General features: G+C 51.6%; 2 protein-coding genes across 5 annotated transcripts in view; one reads left to right on the forward strand and one right to left on the reverse strand.

Moving 5' to 3' along the window:
- The first annotated feature begins 487 nt into the window (after window positions 1-487).
- PLPPR3 (phospholipid phosphatase related 3) lies at window positions 488-4319 on the forward strand. Its single transcript, XM_084499031.1, has 8 exons — window positions 488-532; window positions 1086-1183; window positions 1395-1580; window positions 1684-1813; window positions 2081-2276; window positions 2351-2408; window positions 2533-2706; window positions 2781-4319. The coding sequence occupies exons 2-8, from the start codon at window positions 1109-1111 to the stop codon at window positions 4044-4046; spliced, it is 2085 nt and encodes a 694-aa protein (XP_084355157.1). The 5' UTR covers window positions 488-532; window positions 1086-1108; the 3' UTR covers window positions 4047-4319.
- A 4332-nt stretch (window positions 4320-8651) lies between these two features.
- PTBP1 (polypyrimidine tract binding protein 1) overlaps window positions 8652-21054 on the reverse strand; it is a 29985-nt gene continuing 17582 nt past the window's right edge. For 2 of the 4 annotated variants that reach the window (XM_084499040.1, XM_084499042.1), the window contains 10 exons: window positions 19862-20032; window positions 18936-19046; window positions 18403-18577; window positions 17731-17808; window positions 16386-16534; window positions 13717-13750; window positions 13125-13217; window positions 12523-12739; window positions 12206-12283; window positions 8652-11805 (listed from right to left, as the gene is read on the reverse strand). In XM_084499040.1, coding sequence (XP_084355166.1) covers window positions 11673-11805; window positions 12206-12283; window positions 12523-12739; window positions 13125-13217; window positions 13717-13750; window positions 16386-16534; window positions 17731-17808; window positions 18403-18577; window positions 18936-19046; window positions 19862-20032 — 1239 coding nt within the window. In that variant the 3' untranslated portion in view covers window positions 8652-11672. Of the gene's footprint in view, window positions 11806-12205; window positions 12284-12522; window positions 12740-13124; window positions 13218-13716; window positions 13751-16385; window positions 16535-17718; window positions 17809-18402; window positions 18578-18935; window positions 19047-19861; window positions 20033-21054 lie in introns of all 4 variants that reach the window. The other 2 variants (XM_084499039.1, XM_084499041.1) reach the window with 1 other exon arrangement.

The raw sequence follows: 21054 nt of genomic DNA on the forward strand, positions 1-21054 counted from the left end.
GCTGGGGGCTGCACCAGGGGGCAAGGGGCTGTGGGGGGGGGGAAGGGGCTGGAGATGGGGGCTTGGCATGGCCCTGGCCCCCCAGTGCCAGGAGCAGAGCCCTGGGGGGGGGCAGAGCAGCACTGGGGGGGGCACACAGCGGCCCTACGGGGGGACACAGCAGCGGGGGGGGGGCGCACAGCAGCACGGGGGAGCCGCCCCCGCTCGGTGCCGCCCCCCCCCCCCGGTCCCTTTGTCTCGCACCCGACCCCCCCCCGCTCCCCTTCCCCGGCCCCCCCCGGGCTCCCGCGGCCGCCCAAAGCCCCGAGAGGGGCCGGGAGCGGCGGGGCGGGGCGGGGGGCGGCGGGGGGCGGCGGGGAGGAGGCGGCGGAGGAGGAGGAGGAGGAGGAGGAGGAGGGGAGGAAGCAGCCGCTCGCCGCGCTCGCAGAGCATCCCCGCTGCAGCGGGAGCCCCGCGGACGCCCCCGCCCCGCCCGGCCCCCCCCGGCCCCCCCCGGCCCGGATTCGCCCCCCCAGGGGCGGCTGCAGCGGAGGTGAGTGGGGGGCGCGGGCGGCGGCGGAGGCACAAAGGGACGGGCCCCCGCCCCGACACGGCCCCCCCCGAGCCCCCGCCCGCGGCTGCGGCGCGCTCGGCCCCGGTACTGCCCCCCCGGTACTGCCCCCCCCGGTACTGCCCCCCGTTATCACCCCCCCGTTATCACCCCCCCGTTATCCCCCTCCTCGATCTCCCCCCCCCATTATTGCCCCCTCCCTTACAGCCCCCCATTGCTCCACCCCCCTCGTGCCCCCCCCCCTTTTTGCACCCAGGACTTGTCAGAAGTTTCGGGGGGCCGGGGAGGGCGCCCCCGTCCCCCCCCCTCCCCGGCCGGGCTCTGCGGGCGGCACGCCCCCTCCCCACGCCCAGCGCAGCGGCGCATATCGCGGCAGAGGGGTCTGTCGCGACAGCCGAGCCTCCGCCCCACCTGTTGTCACAGCCCCCCCGGGAGGCTGGGAGGAGGTGGGGGGGGGGGGCAGCGCGACCCCCGTGCAGTGGGGGCCCCCCCCGTGGGGCCGAGCGCCGGGGTGACGCCGGCTGCCCCACGGCAGGGACCCCCGCCCGCCCCAGCACCATGATCTCCCCGAAGGACAAGGCCAAGGCGCCCAAGGACAGCATGACGCTCCTCCCCTGCTTCTACTTTGTGGAGGTAGGTGTGGGGTGGGCGGGGGGCTGCCGTGGGGGGGCTGCGGCCTCACCACCCCCGTCCCACCCGGGTTGGGGCTGCGCATCCTCGGGGCTGCTCGGTGCACGGCCCCGCGCCCGGCCGGTGCCCCCTGGGGACCCCCGGGTACCCAGCGGGGGGCTCTGGAGGCTGGGGTGGGCGAGGAGCCCCCACCGACCCCCCCCGGCCCCCCCAGCTGCCCATCGTGGCTTCCTCCATCGTGACGCTGTACTTCCTGGAGCTGACCGACCTCTTCAAGCCGGCCAAGGTGGGCTTCCAGTGCTACGACCGCGCGCTCTCCATGCCCTACGTGGAGACCAACGAGGAGCTCATCCCGCTGCTCATGCTGCTCAGCCTGGCCTTCGCCGCCCCTGCCGCCTCGGTGCGTCCCGGGCCCATCCCGCTGATGGGAGGGGGTCGGGGGGGGTCTGGATCCTGCCTGGGCCGGGTTTTGGGGCCCCGCTGAGCTGCCGGTTCCCCCCCAGATCATGGTCGGGGAGGGCATCGTGTACTGCCTGCAGTCCAGGCTGAAGGGACGCGCCGGGGCCGAGGGCAGCATCAACGCCGGCGGCTGCAACTTCAACTCCTTCCTGCGCAGGACCGTAAGGTTTGTGGGTACGTTGTGCCACAGCCGGGGCAGCCATGCCCTCCTCGGGGGTGTCCTGGGGCTGGGGGGGACGTGGGGGCAGCCAGGCCCAGCAATGCACAGCTCTACCCACTACCCAGACCCCCTCACCGGACCCTTCCTGGTCGTTTTGGGGTGCCCCCAGGGCTGGTAGGGGATCCCTGGATGCCCCGTGCAGGCTGGGAAGGGGCGCATGGGGCCCATCCTGTGCAGGGTGGGGGTGACACCACCAATCCCCCCTGCTCTGCCTCCCGCAGGTGTCCATGTGTTCGGGCTCTGTGCCACCGCCCTGGTGACGGACGTGATCCAGCTGGCCACCGGCTACCACGCGCCCTTCTTCCTGACCGTCTGCAAGCCCAACTACACGCTGCTGGGCACCCCCTGCGACGCCAACCCCTACATCACCCAGGACATCTGCTCGGGCACAGACAAGCACGCCATCCTGTCTGCCAGGTACGTGCCGGGGAGGGGACAGCCTCCCCGTGTCCCCCCCCGCACCCAGCAGCTCCGCTTTGTCCCCGCTGCAGGAAGACGTTCCCGTCCCAGCACGCGACGCTGTCGGCGTTCGCGGCCGTCTACGTCTCGGTGAGTCCGGGGACCGCATGGTGCCACGCGCTGCAAGGCTGCTTGTGCCCTGCAGAGCCCTGCATGGCTGGGGGGAAAGGCAGCGGGTGCTGGTGTCATGACTGACAGCCTCTTCCCCCCCCAGATGTATTTCAACTCCATCATCTCGGACAGCACCAAGCTCCTCAAGCCCATCCTGGTCTTCGCCTTCGCCATCGCCGCCGGCATCTGCGGCCTGACGCAGATCACGCAGTACCGCAGCCACCCCGCCGACGTCTACGTGGGCTTCCTGATCGGCTCGGGCATCGCCGCCTACCTGGTGGGTGCTGCCGGGCGCGGGGGCTGCGTGCCGCGCGCCCCGGCCCCGCTGACCCCGTGCTCTCCCCGCCGCAGGCGTACCACGCCGTGGGCAACTTCCGCGCCCCCACGGAGAGGGCCCCGGCCCCGGCGCCGGCCAAGGACGCGCTGCGGGCGCTGACGCAGCGGGGCCACGACTCCGTGTACCACCAGAACAAGTCGGTGAGCACCGATGAGCTGAACCCGCAGACGCGGCTGGAGGAGGCGGCGCGGCCGGTGCCGCGGGAGAAGAACTCCCTGGGCAGCCTGAAGCGCGCCAGCGTGGACGTGGACCTGCTGGCCCCCCGCAGCCCCATGGGCAAGGAGAACATGGTGACCTTCAGCAACACCCTGCCCCGCGTCAACACCCCCTCCATGGATGACCCCGCGCGGCGCCACATGACCATCCACGTCCCCGTGGACGCCTCCCGCTCCAAGCAACTCATCACCGAGTGGAAGCAGAAGTCTCTGGAGGGCCGCAGCATGACGCTGGCGGAGGAGGCGGGCGCGCTGGGCCGGGGCGCCGGGGACGCCGACGAGGACGTGCCCCCGTCCCTCTACCCCACGGTGCAGGCGCGCCCGGCCGAGCGGGCGGCCATGGGGCCCCGCGTCCTCATCCAGCCCCGGCCGGGCGCCTCGCAGCTGGTGCACATCCCCGAGGAGAGCCAGGCGGGTGCCGGTGGGGCGGCCGGCGGCGGGGCGGCCGTGCGGGCCAAGTGGGTGATGGTGGCGGAGAAAGGGGGGGCGCAGCGGGTGGCCAACCCCCCGCGCCTCATGCAGGTCATCGCCATGTCCAAGCAGCAGAGCATGGTGTCCGTCACCCCCAAGCACTCGGAGACGTCCTCATCCTCCACCAGCTCCGACTCCTCGCAGTACCGCTCGCCCTCGGAGCGCGACAGCTCCAGCATCATCACCATCGACGCCCACGCGCCCCACCACCCCGTCGTCCACCTCTCCGCCGGCAACGGGCCCTGGGAGTGGAAGTCGGCCCAGAAGGGGCCCGAGGGGCCGGACGCCTACGAGCTGGGCGAGATGGGCAAGGATTTCCGGGGCTTCCGCCCGGCCAAGAGCGCCGGGGTGTCCCCCGGCTCCTCCGTCAGCGACATCGAGCAGGATGAGCCGCGCTACGGCAGCCTGGCCACCATCAACGTGGTGGCGGGGGGCGGCGGGGAGCGGGGGGACGGCCCCCCCGAGGGGCTGCTGGGCACGGCCAGCCGCGAGTCCACGCTGCGGAGGAAGCCGGCCGAGAAGGACGGGCACACGGACAGCGAGGCCGACAACTACTACAGGAAAATGCAGGCCAGCCGGAGGTTTAAGGACTGAGCCCCCGCCGCCTGCCCTCTGCCCTGCCTGGGGGGTGACGGGGGGGGTCCGTAATTGCTGGGCCCCCTCCTGTTGGGGAGGTGGCAGGACGGGGCTGTCGTTAGCATCGGGGTGACAAAATGGTGGGGCCAGACACCTTCACCCCCCCGGGGCAGCCGAGGGGTGCGCGGGACCCCGGGGAGTGCAGAGGGGGCTCCGCGCCCCCGCCCGCCCACAGGGGCTGGGCGTCTCCAAGCACTTTGGACTTCACTTCTCTCTCTAACACAGGTGCTGATATTTTGGGGTGGTGGGGGGGTAATTTATTCTGACTCTGGCATTGTAAGTCTGTGGGGTGGGAGGGGAGCAAACAGCATTAAAGGGCTTTGGGGGGGGGGGTGCCATGGGGCTCCTGGCTCATGCGGGGGCCGCGCGTTGGCTGGATTGTTCTGGGGGCAGGGAGATGGGGGACGGTGCCGGGAGGGGGGTGTTTGTCCAGGGCCCGAGCTCTGGGTGTTAGGAGCGTGTAAATACTGTGCTGGCTAAAGTAGAGTGTGTACATTGGGTAGGGAAGTGCTGGGGGTGGGGGGACGACAACCGGGGGGGGCACGGGGCGCAGCCTGCCCGGCCAGCCCGGGTCCTGCCAGCATCAGGGCACCCACCTGGGCTGGCAGGAGCCCCCCGGGGGAATTCCCTGTGCATGGGGTCCTGGGGGGGCCGGGAGCTGCTGGGGAGGCAGCCCTCGGGGGGGGGGTCTCCAAGCTGTGAATGCATCTGCCAGGCAATGGCTGAACCTGCTGTGGTTTGAAAAGGAATAAAAATGTGAATGTGCCCCGGCTGGGCCGCATCCTTGGGGGGCACAGCTCCAGAAGGGCTGGGGAGGGGGTGTCTGCGGGGCACGACCAGGGCTCAGCGGTGCTGCCAAGGTGGGGTGTGGAGGATTTGGGCTCTGGGTGGAGCGGGGGAGCCCCGGCTGAGCCGTGCGGGACCGGCCCAAGGCTGTGGAGCAGCCCCTGCCCCGTCCTTTGTCCCCTTCGAGAGGCAGCTCCCACCGTGCCCCCACACCTCCAGCGGGGCTTGGGCTCCTCTCCACCCCACCACGGACCAGGAGAAACCAGCTCCAGGCTGCAGCCCATGAAAACCAGGCGATGACGAGCAATTACGTTAATACAGCTCGACACGCCACCACCCCGTCCGACCCCCAGCCAGCGCGGCCGAGGGGCCCCCGGTGCGAGGGGCTTCGTGACCCCGGCATCGCCGCCACGCGCAGGACGCGGGGACCCCGCTCGCATCGAGCGCGGCTCTGGAGCCGCCCTGGGAGGGAAGTGCAGGCGCTGCAGATTCTGGCTGTGTTGCTGTGGCAACGCCGGGGATGCGGGCACCCAGCTCGGCTCCCGCGTGGCACCCTCCTCGCCGCGCTGGCCTCCACGAGGACGGCGTCCCCGCGTTGTCCCCACATTGTCCCCACATCATCCCCGGCCTCCCGCGAGGGCACCGCAGAGCCCTGGCTGCACGGGGGCTGCCGGGGGTGTCAGGGGGCAGCTCAAGGCACCCGCAGCGAAGGGAGCCCCGCAGGCTGCCCCCCCCCCCCCCAGCCCATCTCCGTATGGTGGCAGCGAAACCCTGCACGACCCCGGCCGCGGCGCGGAGCAGCATCTGCTGCCATTTGTCACGGCTCGTAAATCAGACCTGGGGGGGGGTTGGATGTGGCTGCCGCCCCCACGCGCTGCCTTCCCCAGGAGCTCTGCACGCAGGGACGGTGACAGCCGCGCGGTGAGGCTGTGCTGGGGCAGGAAGAGGTGGCAAAGCCCAAAGCGAAGCCGCCCCGCTTCACCCCGCAGCCCCCATCAGGCCAAGCCCCTTGGTGCCCCCGGGGGTGCAGCGGGGACAGCGCCAACAGCCCCCGGTGCTCCAGAAGCGGGGTGCTGTGAAGATGGCCCTGAACTGCCAATTGGATTAGCAGTGGATATCCCACAGCCTCGGCCTTGCAAACATTTAGATTATCCCGCGTAACCCCGCCACGCTGCTGGAAAAGCCACCGGGGGATTAGCGCGGGGATTGCTGGCAGCAGCTCGAGGTGTGGGTGCTGCGGGAGGGGGGGGTCCCGGGGCTGTGCCCACCCGGGGAGCTGGGGGGGTCCCGGGCTTTGGTAGGGGGCTGGCGGCGTGCTGGGAGCGGGGGGCTCAGCCTGCTGTCCCCTGGGAGATGGGGACGAAGGCAGCGGCGGCACCGAGCTGTTGGTGGGGGCCCTGGGCCGCCCCCCGCTCAGCGCCATGACTAACGGCGCCGCAGGCCCCTTCCCCGACCCCTCCGTTTCCATGGCAACCGCCCGCTCCGTGCTGCAGCCCCCCCGTGGGGACCCCCGGCTGGAGGCCGCTGTTGGGCCTGGTCCTGGGGGGCACCGGGACCCCCCCTGCAGCCACCCCCCAGCCCCAGCCCTGCCGCCAGCGGGTGCCCGGCCTGCGGGAGGGGGCGAGGGGAGACCCTGCCTCGTTAGCTGGGCCCCGCTCGCTAATTGCTCCTGGAGCAGCAAATAAAGCAAATTCCCTCGGTGCCTGCGAAGCGGTGGCACGGTTCGGGTTGGTTGGAGCCGTGGGGAGCCTCGGCCCTGTCCCTGCAGAGGGGTCAGGGAGGATTTGCTGTCCTCAGCCCTGCTTTACCCGGACACGGCCACCCCAGAGCCACCCCCTCCCTGGGCACGGGGAGCCCCAACACCAGCCCTGGGCTCCCAGGGGCTGCGGCCCTACTCTCTGAGGGCGCTGGGCGCAGCCTTTCTGCCCTCCAAGAGCCTCTGCAGGACTCTGAGTACCCCCTGGCACGGAGCAACGTGGGGAAGTGGCTTCAGCAAATATTGGTTCAGCTCCAGCAGCATGAGCAGCGCTACTCCAGGGCTGGCAGCAGCACTTCAGACTCTCCCTCAGAGGCATGCTCGGAGGATTAGCAGCGGCATTTACAGAGCTGGTGGCGAAGCCAAGCTATCTGCATTCACTTTCCATAGCCAGAGACGCTCAGGATGCTTGGCCTGGCCTTTCATGTTGGTGTTTATTCCGCACGAGCCTCTCCCCCCATCTTACACTGCACAGCAGCGTGGTTGGAGGATCTGCTGGAGGCAGGGAGCAGATGAGGCTGTTGTTCTCTCGCTGAAAATAAAATATTGGTTCCCCTAATTCAGCATTTTCTAAATAAAGAACATCTTTTCTAGAAGTTGCCCTACGTTGTCAGTGAGAACGGTCTAATTACAAGCACAGGTTGAGAGTCAGCTCTCTGTCAGATGCACACGGGTGAGCCAGTGCAGGCATCTTCCCTCCTGCACCTGGACACTGGCAGTGCTGGGAGCTGCTGCGATGCTGGACAGGAGAGCAGCCCCCGCAGCAGGGGCCAGGAGGCCGTAAATCCCCCCCCCAGCACCCCAGGGCCCCCCCTGCCTACAGGAGGGCCCCCCCTGCCTTGCTGGTGCCCAGGGCACGCAGAGCTCAGCAGCGTTTCACACGCGCATCAGCAGGCGAGGGCAGAGGCAGCTGTTACAAATCCTATTACACTTTCCAGGAACAACAGTGATCTCTTTCAGCAGCCTGAGGCTCCTGCAGAACCCAGCTTGGAGGCTGAAGCCGGAACCGAGAAGCCTATAAAATAAGCCAGTTTAATGCTAATGCGGTTCAACACAAAGGGAACGCAGCCAAAGGACAGGAGCAGAGCCACGAACCCAGCAGCGCAGCTTTTACTCGTCCCACCTCCACAGACACGGGCTGTCCATCGCCACCTTCGGCTGCTGGAGCTCGGCGCACCCCCAGCATCGCTTAGAGCTGGAGGGGTGCAAGGAGAGGGACAGGGACAGCACAGAGCACACTGCCACGAGCCTCAGGGGGTCCGCTGAGGTTTTATTTCTTGAGCATTGTGATCTCAAACTTCGGGATGCCGAGGCGTTGAGGTGTCCAGCTCTACACCACAGCACCTGCTTTCAGAAATTATTTTTTCTTCAACTGCGTTGGACTCAGAGAGGACAAAACCTGCAGGACAGAAGGCCTCGCTCCCCAGGGGGCTGAGCAGCCAGGTGTGCCCACCAGCACAGCTCCCACCAGCACAGCAGGGTGACCCCAGGAACCGAAATAAGCCTCCAGCCCCCTCCTAGCCATTGCAACAGCAACCTGGCCAGGTCACACCGGGGCACTGGATGGGAAACTCAGCACTGAGACATCCAGCTAGCCAGAAAGCTTTGACACATCTAGAGCACAAAACTACAGAGAGTATTACGTATTTGACTGGAGAGTTGGTTATTTCATGGATATTAGCTAGAATATATGGAAAGTTTAGGAACATGAAGTAAAAAAAAAAAAAAGTGTTGGAGTGTGACAAAGGCAGAGCATCGGTTAAGGCCCTATAAACTCATACCTCTGAACTTCACTGGTCAAGCTCTGAAGGGCTGGAGGGTGAACACCAGGGGGCTTCGGTCACCCCACGCAGCCCCAGGCCTGGTTCACCATCCTGCCCCCTGCACAGAGGGGCCAGCATGAAGAAACACTCCCCCAGCCCAGAGGTATGCGAAAAAGTCAAAGTTATGTATGAGGCAGCTGAAATTACATTAGAAGGAAAAATCAGAAGCAAAATAGGCACAATAAAGAGAGAGGAAAATCAGAAGCAAAGAATACAGAAGAAATTTATTGAAAGCACAAGTACAGACTGGCCAATAACCGCTTTCTACAATCTGAACAGTAAATAATGGAGCTACAGAAAGGTACAAAGGTTGTTATAAAATAGTTTTAATTTTGTTTCTTTTTGCATTACAAACATTCTTTGAAAGAGGCAATGGAATTCTGATGTTGTGTATGCTTACCCTCCCCACCCCACCTTCCACAATACTGAACCTGTAATAGCTGTTATCAAAATATACAATACATCTGTTCACCATAAAAAACTGGGTTTTGCTGCCCCCTCATGTCTTACAACAGGTATAAAAAAATTATAAATATGTACACCCTTTTGTTACTCACATTCTTTACATGCAAACACAGGGATCCAAAGGAAAAAAACCCACAATTGTCTGGGTTCTGGGGTTACCTCAATTCACTTCCTTGCATTTTGCAAAATATATAAAGCCTGTGGGTTGACCAAATCAACGTTAAAGGCCACCAGACAGGTTTCATTCCAATAAGCCTCTTCCCAGTGTCTTGGGTGAGGTTGATTGAATTCTTTAAAAGTTAAACCACCACAGCTGTTCCACTCGGGTTGCGCATGGATCCTTAAGGTAGTGCTGCCTGGCGTGTGCTCAGGAGAAGCAGCCACACTGCCCGCGCTCCCCAGCTGCGGGAGGACTCAACTTACTGGTTTCCACTGGGGAAGGAAGGCAGATGAGCGAACTAACTCCAGCTGACAACTACCACCAAGACATCTGAATTTGCACTGCTGCATGTAAGATGCTGGCAAGGAAACAGATTTTTCAGAGGCAGCTCAAGATTTCCTTAACAGGCTTACTCAGCTTTAGAGGTAACTGAAACCAGCATCTCCTTGTCAGCTGATGTCAGCTGAACTTTTTCTCAGCTCAGCTGGGGGCAACTTCCATTTCAGGTGGTTTCACACCCCTTTCGGCCTCCGACTGAAGACTGAGGCAGACAAGTAATTACTGATCTCATGCCAGCAACCCGAGCTGAACCCTCACTCAGACTTCACACACTTCTCCAGCATAATGCATATCCTCAAGATTTCAGGGAGGAACTAAGAAAAGTTAAGACTTTTCCAAACACTCAGTGCTAGGCAAGTCAAGAGCTCCCACACTAAGCAAGGAAATCATAACTTGCAACACTAAGACAAAAAACAAACTTTGGTCCACAATTTGCAGAAAAACCCTGAAAAAAAGTACAAGATTCTTGTTATTTTGCATCCGAACAGGTTGCAGGTTAGAGGGAAACGTAAGGCAACATTGGATTACACAAAATAGAAGGCAGAATGGCCCAGGAAAGAGTTGTAAGCCAGAAAAAAAATGGTTGTTGTATCACTGGGAAAAAACGATCTGCGTTCTACTTATAATAGATTCCCTTCCTATAACTTAAAAATATCTGGGCTTATAGGTTAAAAGGGTAAAACTTTAGCCTGGGTCCTTTTACTTAAATTCACAAGCTAATTGTGCTTGTTACCTCAAACACATTGCTTTAAAAATCTGCTTAGCATGTTTCAATGTCATTACATTTATTCATCCTCAGTCATGACCTCAGCCTGATAACTAAATTCCTGCCCTACAGTTTCAATTACAAAAAAAAAAAATAAGAAAGTACAGTATACAAGGGTAATACCACAAAGGAGTAAATTTAGATTACGTTTATACCATCTTATCATTCTATAAAAAGGTACTTAAACTATTTCTTTTGCATATAAAGAGATTAGAATATTTGGTCAACTGGAAATATTGCTAGGCACAGATGACAGCAACTGCATCAAAAAGTATAATACAAGAATTAAAACAAAAAGCTCAAATGCTGAAGACATGCTATAAGAATGATGGCAGAGCTACATTGGTCTTGTTAATTTCAAATTAGGGGCACGAAGGTGACTCACATGAACACCTTTCTAAATGTGGGATATTCAATAATTCTTCAAATCCTAGCCAAGTATTTAAAGATATATATATATACACACAATTTGACAAATTCTTTATGATTCATCTTCACAAGTGTCCGACAGTGGTTAATTTCATATCTTGATCAATGCTCTTGTGAAGGGCAGAGCCTGTTGACTTGCTATCGACAATGGAATGTGATTTGGTCTTGGGAACGCTTCCCCACCCAGACCCTTCTACTTGGTCTGAGCATTACACACAAAGGATCTTAAATAACTCCCACTGGAAGGTTTGCAGATGGAGATAAACCACAAGCAGATTGGAAAGTGGCATGAAGACACATGATCCTATGCAAATTGAGACATCATGGACAGTGGGATACAACTGCCTAGAGTCAAAGCCCAATGTTTTCTTTATCCACTTTGCCAGCTTCATTAGTCCTTCACTACGATAAGCTGATCTAGTGAGCCAGAGCTCATCCATTCCCCTCAACTCTCCCATCCGATCCCTACAATTCAGATGTTTTCCCCAAAAGAAGAAAAAAGTTTAAGGCACAGGATAGCAGATGCACAGTTTAGGTAGGATCAATGCAACTTATTTTTGTGCTGGATGAGTTGGGAGCTCCTATACACCATGCATTTTGCAAAATCCTGACTCAAAGGCGCAAAAGTGAATTTACACAGTGGTTTTAGGTCTTTCAAGGCATGGATGGGTAAAGAAAAAAAAAGGCATCAATGTGAAACCTGATAAACTTGTTGGGATCTGCTTTTCAGGGGAGGAGGAGCAGGAGGGGAGGGGAATTTCCCAGAGCAGGTTCCAAAGTGTAAACTTTAACTTGTGATTTATTTGAACAGTCAAGATTGTTACCCATCACTGCAAGGTTAGCAATATGAATTAGATTTAATTTTTTTTTTTTTTAAAAACCGGTAAACTGATTTCTCTTTAAAAAAATAAAATCTCTGGTCTTTTAAGGTCACTTCAGCTGCATTTTTAAAGTGGCTTTTTTCTGGAATGATGGAAGTTGAAACCCTAGTGTTCAGCCTTCTAAGGTCAAGGCTGAACCCAAGAGGTTAAGTCCATTCTGTCTCATGCCTTCCAAAGCTTTAAATGGTGGACTTTGAGAAGGACACACGCAGGTGGTGATTCTCTCCCAGGTCATGATTATGGAGGTCAATGAGTGATTGAATGGCTTCTTCCACAGAGCCCATCTGGATCAAAGCCATTTTACGGTCCTTCCTGACGAGACAGAAGTTTAAGTCACTCAGTACCGTCATTCACAGAACTTAACTCAGTACATGCTTTCTTAACCAGCACTCAAGACTAGGCAGAAAATCAGCTACCCGATAACTGCAACATACTGTCCTTTTACACGGGGAGTACATCTGTAAGACAAACATGACTATCCAAACTTCTCACTCAGCTACCCTAAAATTTTCATCAAGTCATTCACCATGGACCCCACCCAGGCTTACTCTGTAATTCTTTATTCTAGATGAGTCAATTACTACATAAGCAACAATTTTGCTCAGCGTTCTCTTAACCTGGGTTGGATTTTGATAGTAAGAGCCAAATGCTTCTACCCTTTTCACACTGCAGAGCCCAGCGTAAGGACAGGACATAAGAGGAAAACACTTACTGGAAGAATTTGAATCCTTTGACCATTCCACCATTGCTTGAGAACAACATCTTGAGGTCTTCTTCAGTTATTGATGGTCTGAAACAAATAATTTCTCCAGTCAAATGTACATCACCTCTAAAACAGCTCCCATCGGATCCTTTCCTAAATTCTCTACCAGTCAAGTAGCTCTTTGGACTGGAAAGACTGAGGAATGACAGGAAGATGGGCAATCTTTTCTACTGCCTGAAGTTAAAAAGCTGACAACATTTACTCTCACACTAAACTTGTGAATATTTCCACAATGAGGCACACAAACTCTCCACGCAGATACTTACGGAATATTGGACAGATGAAGAGTGGCAGAAGGGGGGAAGATGTTCTGAAAATTTTTGGAGCCTGGTTTCTTGAAACGATGTAAAGGAGAATTTCCGTAGTCCTTAGTCAGACCATGGTCTTCCTGCCCTTCACGGGGAAGTTGCACTGTCTGATGCTTGGACAATGTTATACGGATTGGCTTCCCATGAAGCTTCTGACCATTTAAATGGCTCATAGCTGTAACAGTAAAGACAGTGCTGACTACAATGGTATTTCAGTTCTCTTCAGACACTAATATCAAAGCTAGATTTCATTTGAGTTCTTCCCTACGCAGTTATCGCATCTTCCAGGAACTCCATGACAGGCATTGTTACTCTGCTTTATAGTACTGCTTATTCCATCATTTTCCCTCTGGATTATCTTGCACAAACAAACCATACCTTCTGGAGTTGCACCAAAACCGTACCATATATGCAGGCAAGCAATTAAAGGCACAAGCTGTTTGTGAGTTTTTCATCTTTTTTTTTTTTTTTTTTTTTTTTGAAGAGAAAGCACTGATACTAAACCTTTGATTACCGATATCTCTTAATGCTAACAATGCGATAAATTTAAGCTTGCTTACCAAGCTGAGCCTGGTTTCCATCAGCCATCTGAACTAGGGCATTCTCTTTCTTATTAAATAAAATCTTCACCCTCTGCACGTCACCATAGACTCCTTCAGAAAGTGAGGAAAAAATAGTTTCAGGTAAGGGGAATAAGGGAAGTCTCATTCAACTTAATATTAGCTAATCAATCCAAGAGCAAAAACATTCATTCACAACCAGAACTAATCTCATTCCAACCATGTTTTACTTATTCTGCTCTACTTAAGGAAAATTCTTATATAGCAGAATAATAATGGAACAATACATTAAAGAAAAAGATACTGGGTTTCAGCAAAAAAAGAGCAAAAATCTAAATGCCAGAAGACTGGACAATTTAGCATGCTACCACAATTTAAAACTCTTATAAAAAGACATGCAAAGCAATAAACCATGCATAACTGAACATAAAATAAAGGCAAACTAAATTAAATAGCAAACTAAATAAACAATGTAAAAATTATGCATTCAAAAAAATGGCAAACTGCAAACTGTACATTTTTGAAGTATCAAAAAAAAGTAATCTCAAATAAATGAAAAACAAGGTAATAAAAAGTGTGAATAATAACATACCGAAAAGAATAAAGAGGCATTGGGGTGTAACTCTCTTTAGAGAACAGCAGAGCAAGGCAGCGGAGGGACAGGGAAGAGGTAAGGAATCGAAGGGGAGAGCGAGGTTGCACAAATCGTCCACAACGAGGAAGGGCAGAGTCCCCGCAGGAAATGGCGAAATTGGTTGATGGATGATGAAGTTTTCAAGATGGTTAATATTGAAGGGCAGGTTGGTTTCCGAAGAGCAGGGTTTTTTTTTTTTTTTTTTTTTTGGAAGGGGAATGTTTTTATTTTTTGTTTCAAGCAACAACAGGAAGCAGAAGTACCGTGCAGTCAGTTGGCAAAGAAATTCCGGATCAGGGGAAGAAAAAAAATTCAGGGATGGGGGAGAAAAGAAAAAAGTAGCAAAAAACACAGGTCAGTAAATACATAAGGAAATATGTAGTGTTCCATCAGTCAGATTTATAGAATTCTACATACAATAACTTGTTTACAGAAACAGTTAATAGGTTTTTACCTAGTGGAACACAACGATAAAGAAAAGGCATTTTTACTTAAGATATACAAAGAAGTAAGAGACAGTATCACAACAGAGTGACTTCTACAGGCTTTAACACTAATTAAATGGCAATGGTATTCCCTGAAATTTGTCTTAAAATACTGTTTTTGATTACTAGCATTTCTCAGAAGAAATAACTTCACCTGTCAAGTCAAACAGCTGTAGTTGCTGCTTTAGGGCCAAGGACTAAAGGAAGTAGCCCATACGGTATACTTAATTGTAACAAAACCAAAAAAGCCAATTTAGATATTACCCACTGCATATAGAGCAAAATACCAGGCTGAGCAGCTATTCCACTACAAAAAGAGTACTTTAAAGGCCTGGTGGAAGTTCTTGCTATAAAGGAGCTTGGTACCATGTTTACAGCAGAAGTCTGCTCCCTCCCATCTCAGTGCATTGGCCCCACACTGCAGGAGCCCAGCGCTGCTGCTGATCCAGGAAGGGAAAGCACCTCTGCTCCCAGCAGCAACACTAACTGTGCACGCAGATTGGAGTGCTTTAGACTTCTCCCCACTCACCGTGGAGAAGAAAAAAAAGTCATTTTAATTTCCAGGATTCTGATTCAGGAAAAAGCCTTACATGCTGCGGAGCAGTCACTCCAGAGAAATACTGTCTCTTAACTAACTGGTTGTGGCATAGGTAAGTTTCTACAACACTGATTATACAGGCAATGGAAAAAGTTTCAGATCTGTTAGTTCACAGCTTCAGTACAAGTATCAAAGTCTCTCTAGCCCAAAGATAAGCTGGATGGATAGTGAAGAGCTCAAAAAAAATCACAAGGCATGAAATAACTGCTTGATGCTGTTTAAACAAGAACTGTGCACACCATCAGACACATGCAGATTAAATGGGGGTAAAGCATGGTCTTCAACCTATCACTGCCATCCAGGCAATACAATCATCCCAAGAAAAAAAATGGACTGTGTTATATCGGTTGAGAATAGAAATGCCAGCTCGTAACGTTTAATTAAGACTTCTGTTTGGACAGCAGGTCACTGGGACCAAGCCAGAGATGACAGTTCCTGGAATGGCAGAGGAGTTCCTAGGCAGAAAAACCAACTCATCCAAATCAAAGCTGGTATCACAGCCCCTGCCATTATTTCATGCCCTGGAGAAAATAGTAATGATAGATGAAGAGTAGTCTGAACTACTGATTCAATTAGCGCATCTCATCGAGAGTTGAATATTTTTTGATTACTCATCACATCCAGGCTTCTCCTTTGATGCAAAAGAGGTTTTGTGGTTACTCTGACATCACTGGTAAGTTTTATAGCTTTGCAAAGTAGTATTAAGTTGTGTGTGCAGTCCCACCAGTTAAAAGTGCTTTTAAAGACTCTCATTCTATTGCACACAATAGAAGATTCTACGCTTTCAATCCAACAAAGAGCCAAAATCTGACAAAAAATCAAGATACCCATATCGAATTCTCTGATACAGTCTTCCATTAAAGATTTTTGTTCAAATTTTCCTGCTTTGTTATTAAAGAAACCCAAGTATTTCAACTCACTAAGTTAAATGGAGTCGAACATGTAAATTGTGAGCTGTTACAGGGTTTAACTAAAGAAAACCTTCCAGGAATCTTGGAAAGGAATAAAATGTGCAAGCACATGGCAGAGGAAAACTGCACAGGTACAAAGTCAAGCTGGCAGGGGTCCAGACACTACACAGAAAGAGCAGAGGTCAGAATGAACTCTCTCTGTAGTTCTGAATTAATGTATTAAAAAACTAAAACATGCTATGGGGAAGAAAGAATGGACATGACTATTCCGTGACCCAAATGACACTACTGCATGGGAATGGCAGGGAGGTTCCAAATGGAAGGGAGGAAGGGGACAGGCATTGTAGTCTTTGTGGGACAAGAGCAGGCAGGCAGCATCCTTGGCTTTCAACCAAAGAAGAGCGAGATTTTAATTTGAAAGATGGACTTTCTCATTTCCCTTCAGCAACTAGAGTACTGATCTGCTTTGAGGTTCAGAGCTTGCAGAGCACATCATCTGCTTTTCTAGTTTTGCCGTTTCCTTTAAGATATAGTAGGATTTCACTTTCAACGAGTTTCAGCATAATCTGTGTTCAGAAAGTGAAAGTAGAGGTAACAGGAAGGAGAAAAAAGTAAAATTAGGACTCCACTAACCTCAGGATTCAGATTGCTAACCAGCAGAACAGAGTTCCCTGCCCCAGTGAGGCCGGGAATGGCAATCCGTCCTGCTGCAGCCGCTGCAGCTGCTGCTGATGGGATAGCCAAAGGAGCTAGTGCTCCATGAACATTGGGAACTGACAAGCCTGGAAATTAAAGAATATTAACCAGTAAAGAAATTAACAGCACGTACTCTAGTGTATTTGCTGCACCAGAAGGGAGAACATGGCACCTTCTGCAACATGCAAGTAACCATTCAAAACATAGTGACTACGTACTAACAGCAACAGAAGCCTCCAATTCTGGTGCTGCAGGAAATGGTGTCATTCCTAATAGTAATTGCTCTTGTGGTGCCTGGTGTTTAACAGATGCCTCAGCACGATCTTGTTGACTACAATATTTTTCGCATTTCACAAGAAGCGGAATCAGCACAAAGCCTCAGCTTTGCTGGTGCAGGAAAGGCATCACAAACGGTGCAATTGTAAGGGTCTTTCCAACCAGTGCATGCCAAAAATGCTTCAGTCTTTAACCATGCATATAATATTATATGCTACCATCAGCTAATTTCTCATGAACGGAGAAACATTAAAGTTTCATTTACAGGCATTTCTACATTGCTCACAATAACATCCGGCACCTCACTGTATTAAGAGTTCTTTCCTTTGGAGAGCTAAAGTTCTGGAAACCATTAGTAATGAATTAAATGAAATTACTTAAAGTGACATTGTTTATTTCCTCAAGAGGACAAAATATTAAAAATATCAGTGGTTAAACAATTTGTTTTGTACTTGTTTCTTATTAGCCAGGAAATTCCATCAAGTTACAGGGAAGTCAACATTGTTTTTCACAGCATACCAAGTTTGGCCTAGCACCTAAAGCTTAAGTGTTTCATCTCAGACACTTGGCTACTCATGTACATAGTTATATTGTTACCTACAACATGAGCTGTAAACCTCCGTGCAATATAGTAGCACAAGTAATTAGCTTGATGCTTAAATGCAGGTGTAAAACTGAGCTCCTAACCTCAGCAACCACGTGAAGTGCTGAATACAAAATAATATCCTCCCCTAAGTTTCTCAATAATTTTAAATTCTGCCTTTATGAACTCTCACATTCAGGTTTTCTTCTCTCCATGTGAATATAGCTGAGGCAGAGTAGCTACAGCTACACTCACATTCCTAGTTGAGATTACGTACTGAAACACCATTCACTCACATGCCAAATGCCAGCACTTCAGATTCCCATGACTAGCCCCCCCATCACTACTAAGCTCTAAAACATCAAGATGCTTTAGCAACAACCAGAGAACCTATAGAAAATTCCAACTTACGAAGTACAGTACCTGCAGCCTGAGGAATTGCAAAGGTAGGAGGAAAGCCAGCCCCCGCATATGGAGAGGCAGAGATTATTCCTGGAGCACCTGGGAAAGACATACACGTTATACATAGAGGGCCAACAGCAATTAAACTCTAGACTGAGCTGTAACGTCTCCGTAAGTCCTTCAACAAAGATTTAGCTGGAAGCTAAACCATAACCACTAAGTAAAAAATGTCTCAAACAATACTGAATGTCTTCAAGAAATGACAAGAATATTTCTCCAACTCCACTGGTCTGGCAGCTAGCAGAAGTTACCTTTTGGCCTCAACACAAGCTAGCAGGTCCCATAATTGTTTAAACACAGTAGTTTTCAAAGTATGGGTTACAGCACCCCAAATTATTGCTGTCTGTATTGTAGTCAGAACAGCAGATGGCACTAGAAGCCCAGACAGCTGGTAACATGTTAAAACAGTCCTCACGAATAAAAAATAGCATTCAAAGCAGCAATGTGCACCCACAACCATACGTACATGCTAGTATTTTGCACTAGTCAGATTCAGTGATTCCAAAATTTCTCAATCACACTATATTATAAAATTATACATGACCAAATATACTAGGCTTACATCCCCTTCTTTTCCCCAACTGACAGAAGTATCAGTTACATTTGTCCTACTCCCACTCTAAGAATTCTCACCAAAAGCAGCTGCCATGGTCTGATCGAGAGAGGGCTGGTTATCCCCAGAAGGTAGGTCTGGCCGTGTGTAATCTCTGCTTTTATCATTATTGTATTTTACATTGAGACTTGTGAGCTTTGAGAAATCTATGCGCAGTGTACAACAGGCATTGTAGATGTTCTGTCCATCCAGCGACTGCAAGGAAATAAATCAGTTTTTAAATCTGAGATGTATTTATGTTATACATCATAGTAACAGATCTCTGAAGAGAGGTGGTGTTACATCATTCCAGGTAGTGCTGTACCCAAGGACAGGCAGGTATCTTGCTTTGCATGGAGTTAGCATCACACTAGTCTATTCCCTTCAGCATTCACCCAGGTTACACCATACTGGCCTTGGTGGTGAATTTCCCTCCCACCTGCACATGCAATCTGCCAGTAGGGTAATGCTCACGTAAGCCTAATATGCCCAGGTACATTTGTTTTAGATTAACAAAAACAAGCTTAGAATTTTGAATAATTCAGGTGTTTAGCACTGCAAACATATTACTCACCAGTTTGGCATGCTGAGCACTCATTGGGTCAGCATATTGTAACAGAGCCTGAAATTGGTTGTTCTTTGTGAATGTGATGATTTTCAAGACTGTACCAAATTTGGAAAAAATCTGCAAGATAATATTTGCATGCGTCGTTACCTCATTTCCAGTAATAGAGCTTCATATTTCACCTCCATTATTGAAAGCAGAAATGGTAAGTTATCCCATCACCCTGTTAGCTTTCCGACTCAAAAACGTAAGGTTTTAAACTGCATCAAGCATTGTTTATCTTACATCATAGCATCTGACTAGAAAAAGTGACAGTATTACTGAATTGCATCCTTAATGAAGCTTTCAGTTTGTCATGAAATCTTACACAGGAGGATTCATACACACCTTCATAAACTGGAACACTTTCCAGAATTTTAGGGATTCTTAAATGCAGTCAAGCTTGCATTTTGAACATGAAGATTAAGTTAAGCAACCATAGTGGGCAGCAGGAATAAACTTTCCAAATAGGCTACTGCCTAAATGATTTGTATATACTGCATTTGTTTCCCTCTACCTCCCACAACGATGCTTAGCAACTACTTCCACAAAACCAGAGCTAGAATATGACTAGAATATGAAGAGCAGTTTTGAAGAGGTAAATATTGGTCTTTTCTACTGTTACCAGGTTGCAGTGCAACTAAAATGGGCCAGCAAATCTCTGGAAATTAAAATCTGGCCAGATTGGGACCAAAAATAGATGAACCTCATTGTATGCGTCAGGGTGTCTAGAAAGTAGAAATCTAACAGCTATGCTCAAAGCTGCTCTTCCCAGAGCTTGCTTTACGGATAAAAACACATGCTGTTAGAACACCAGCACTTAGAATACAAAAATTCCATATTTGGTGCTACCCTTTCCTCCAGGACACTCTTCAAGAAGCATTGGCGTGTTTTACCTGATGCAGAACATCTAGAGTGACAGGATAGAAGAGATTCTCAACAATGATCCTCAGGACAGGGCTCTGGCCAGCCATTGCCATTCCTGCATCAACAGCTGCAGCAGAGGCTGACAGCGCCAGGTTTCCCGACTGAACAGAATTCACTGCTTGCAGAGCTGCTTGGGCACGCTGCAGAACCAAACATCCTGTTAGACTGACATTCCTGCTTGCAAAAACACACATTCAGCTTTTGAGATCCCCAACTGCATAGTACAGAAGAGCAGAAACCCAGGTAGCAATTTACTGTTCCTAAGGCTGTGGATACAATGATTTCAGCACATTTTAAACACGGGCAATAGGACACCACCCCATCAATAACAGCAAAGCAAGAATACAACCTATGTAAAGCATGAAGTACTTATGCTACTGCTAAAATATTGCTCAGCACCTACCAATGGAGCAAGATTATTCCAGTGTTTAGGAGAGGTAGAACTAGGCTCTTCTGGAATGAACCACTATCTCCAGAATACTACAGAAGCTGACTAAAACTAAAAGATTTATGCACAGCTGCTACAGGGATGCAGAAGTGGAAATGGACTTGCAGGTTCCTGTGAGCATACCCTTCTGCGTACAACACCGCGCTCACTCGTGAACCAAATTCTAGTTAGATGAACCAAGCAGTGGTGTTCCATCTGCACAGCATTAGAGGCTCTGATCCTGATGTAAATCAGACTGAAAAGTGAGAGGAGGCAAACTGGGTGTATTGGGCAGCCAAACCTGATAAGGAGGCACAAGTAACTTGAACTTATTTCCAGTGTTCCTGTCCTGAAACATTGCCAAGAGCAGCTGAGACAAAAGAAGTGAGCTTTTTATGCCATGCAGAGCACATCTGCACATGAAGTCTAGATAGTCCTGACAAAGTATTAAGAACCACTGTATTCAAGTTCTGCCTGCCTGAAAGATAGCACTTGTCAGTAGCAAATACTCTATGACAGGTACAAGTTGTGCCCCATTATAGCTTCTTTTTATATAAAACTTTCAAGTATTAGAAGCATTTTTAAAGCACCAGAAATTAATCATGTCTGTATGCATTCAGTTACTGTTTCTAATTGAAGAATGCTAAACACTTCCTCATGATCTCATATTTCCTATGCATGTTCTTCCCAACATCAAGGCAGTTTTAGCAGCTCATTTAACAGTCTGCTGGGACT

This window comes from Aythya ferina (assembly GCF_964211825.1).
Source record: "Aythya ferina genome assembly, chromosome: 26".
Lineage (NCBI taxonomy): Eukaryota > Metazoa > Chordata > Aves > Anseriformes > Anatidae > Aythya > Aythya ferina.

Coding starts and splice junctions, on each gene's coding strand:
- PLPPR3 (XM_084499031.1), top strand. CDS start 1,109: ATGATCTCCCCGAAGGACAAGGCCAAGGCGCCCAAGGACAGCATGACG. Junction 1,814..2,080: donor CAGGACCGTAAGGTTTGTGG/GTACGTTGTGCC, acceptor TGCCTCCCGCAG/GTGTCCATGTGTTCGGGCTC. Junction 2,277..2,350: donor CACGCCATCCTGTCTGCCAG/GTACGTGCCGGG, acceptor TCCCCGCTGCAG/GAAGACGTTCCCGTCCCAGC.